The sequence below is a fragment of the Colias croceus genome, chromosome 16 (assembly GCF_905220415.1).
Source record: "Colias croceus chromosome 16, ilColCroc2.1".
NCBI lineage: Eukaryota > Metazoa > Arthropoda > Insecta > Lepidoptera > Pieridae > Colias > Colias croceus.
Genome location: NC_059552.1, coordinates 2156961 through 2158131, shown reverse-complemented (window position 1 = coordinate 2158131; position 1171 = coordinate 2156961). Strand labels below are relative to the sequence as shown.

Genomic DNA, 1171 nt, shown 5'->3' with positions numbered 1-1171 from the left:
TAAATATATCGTGCTAAATACTGTTTGGTGGTCATTTATGGTTTACCTACTTAACTAAGGCATTCCTTTCAAATCTATCAAAGTGGTAACTTTAGTTCAAGAACATTATCACATTTTACTGTGTAATAAGTCACATAATATCATACAAACAAAATCAAGCAAAATTTATTTTTATTCATTGAATAAAATCGCATTACATAACGCAAATTAAAGAAGAGAATGTCTATATCTATTTAGCAAAACCAGAGCATTTAAATCCTCTATCAGCATAATCAGACGGAGCATAGTTAGTTTTAAACGGGAACCCGGGTTGTCCTGGTAACACCATGGGTTTGGACTGCACAACCCGCCAACCTCCCTTCTTCGTCCAGTTATTACCTCCGTATTTGAAATAATAATGTGTCGCTAACACACCAAAGGATAGTAGGAATAGTTTGCCAGTTATGTACCGGTAGTCTGCTGCCCGACCTTCTCCTAAGATGGGTGTTAGAAGGTTAAAGAAAATGTTGAGTGGTGCTCGGTAAAGTCTACGTATAGGGTTAGTCCGTTCTCTCCAGTACTCTTCTACGTAAACTGGTTCGTTTTTAGAGAGCACTTGGTCCTGTAACCATTGCTTTCGCCATTCTCTCTCAGCACTGCTCATTCCGATACACCTCTCTCTTTCTATAGCCACGCGACTGGCTATTGTCATAGGGTGTACGCCGCATGTTTGTGCCATTTCCAATTAATAAATATTAAGGTTTTTAACACCAAAATAATATTTCGATTGTAGTTATGTCAAAATGTATTGTCATTGACGGACGACTCAGTCAATGGATATCTAACCTTTTTTGTACGGATAAAGTTATACTTAATTCCTTCTTTACAAGGTTGTGATGTGGTTTTCATACTAATTATGACATTATAGCACTTCTATTTGTTCTATTTGTGATAAATCTCTGTAAATAAAATAAACATTTTTTTTAAATACACACAATGCAAATCCAGAATCCAGAAGCGACCTACATACTTCGCTCATATTAAATAATCATTTATTTAAAACACTTCAAAACTAACAATGCGAACACTAGACATACAATTCATAATAATCCTGGCAGGCGTATCGCATTGAAGAGTCTGCAAAAACGATTAGTTCCGTTACAAGTGTTGCCTGTCTCCCGGGATGGGCCAT

General features: G+C 36.5%; 1 protein-coding gene across 1 annotated transcript; it reads right to left on the bottom strand.

The window, feature by feature from the left end:
- Positions 1-229: 229 nt before the first annotated feature.
- Positions 230-729, bottom strand: LOC123698635. The gene has a single exon (XM_045645371.1). The coding sequence runs from the start codon at positions 716-718 to the stop codon at positions 230-232; it is 489 nt and encodes a 162-aa protein (XP_045501327.1). The 5' UTR covers positions 719-729.
- Positions 730-1171: the final 442 nt, after the last annotated feature.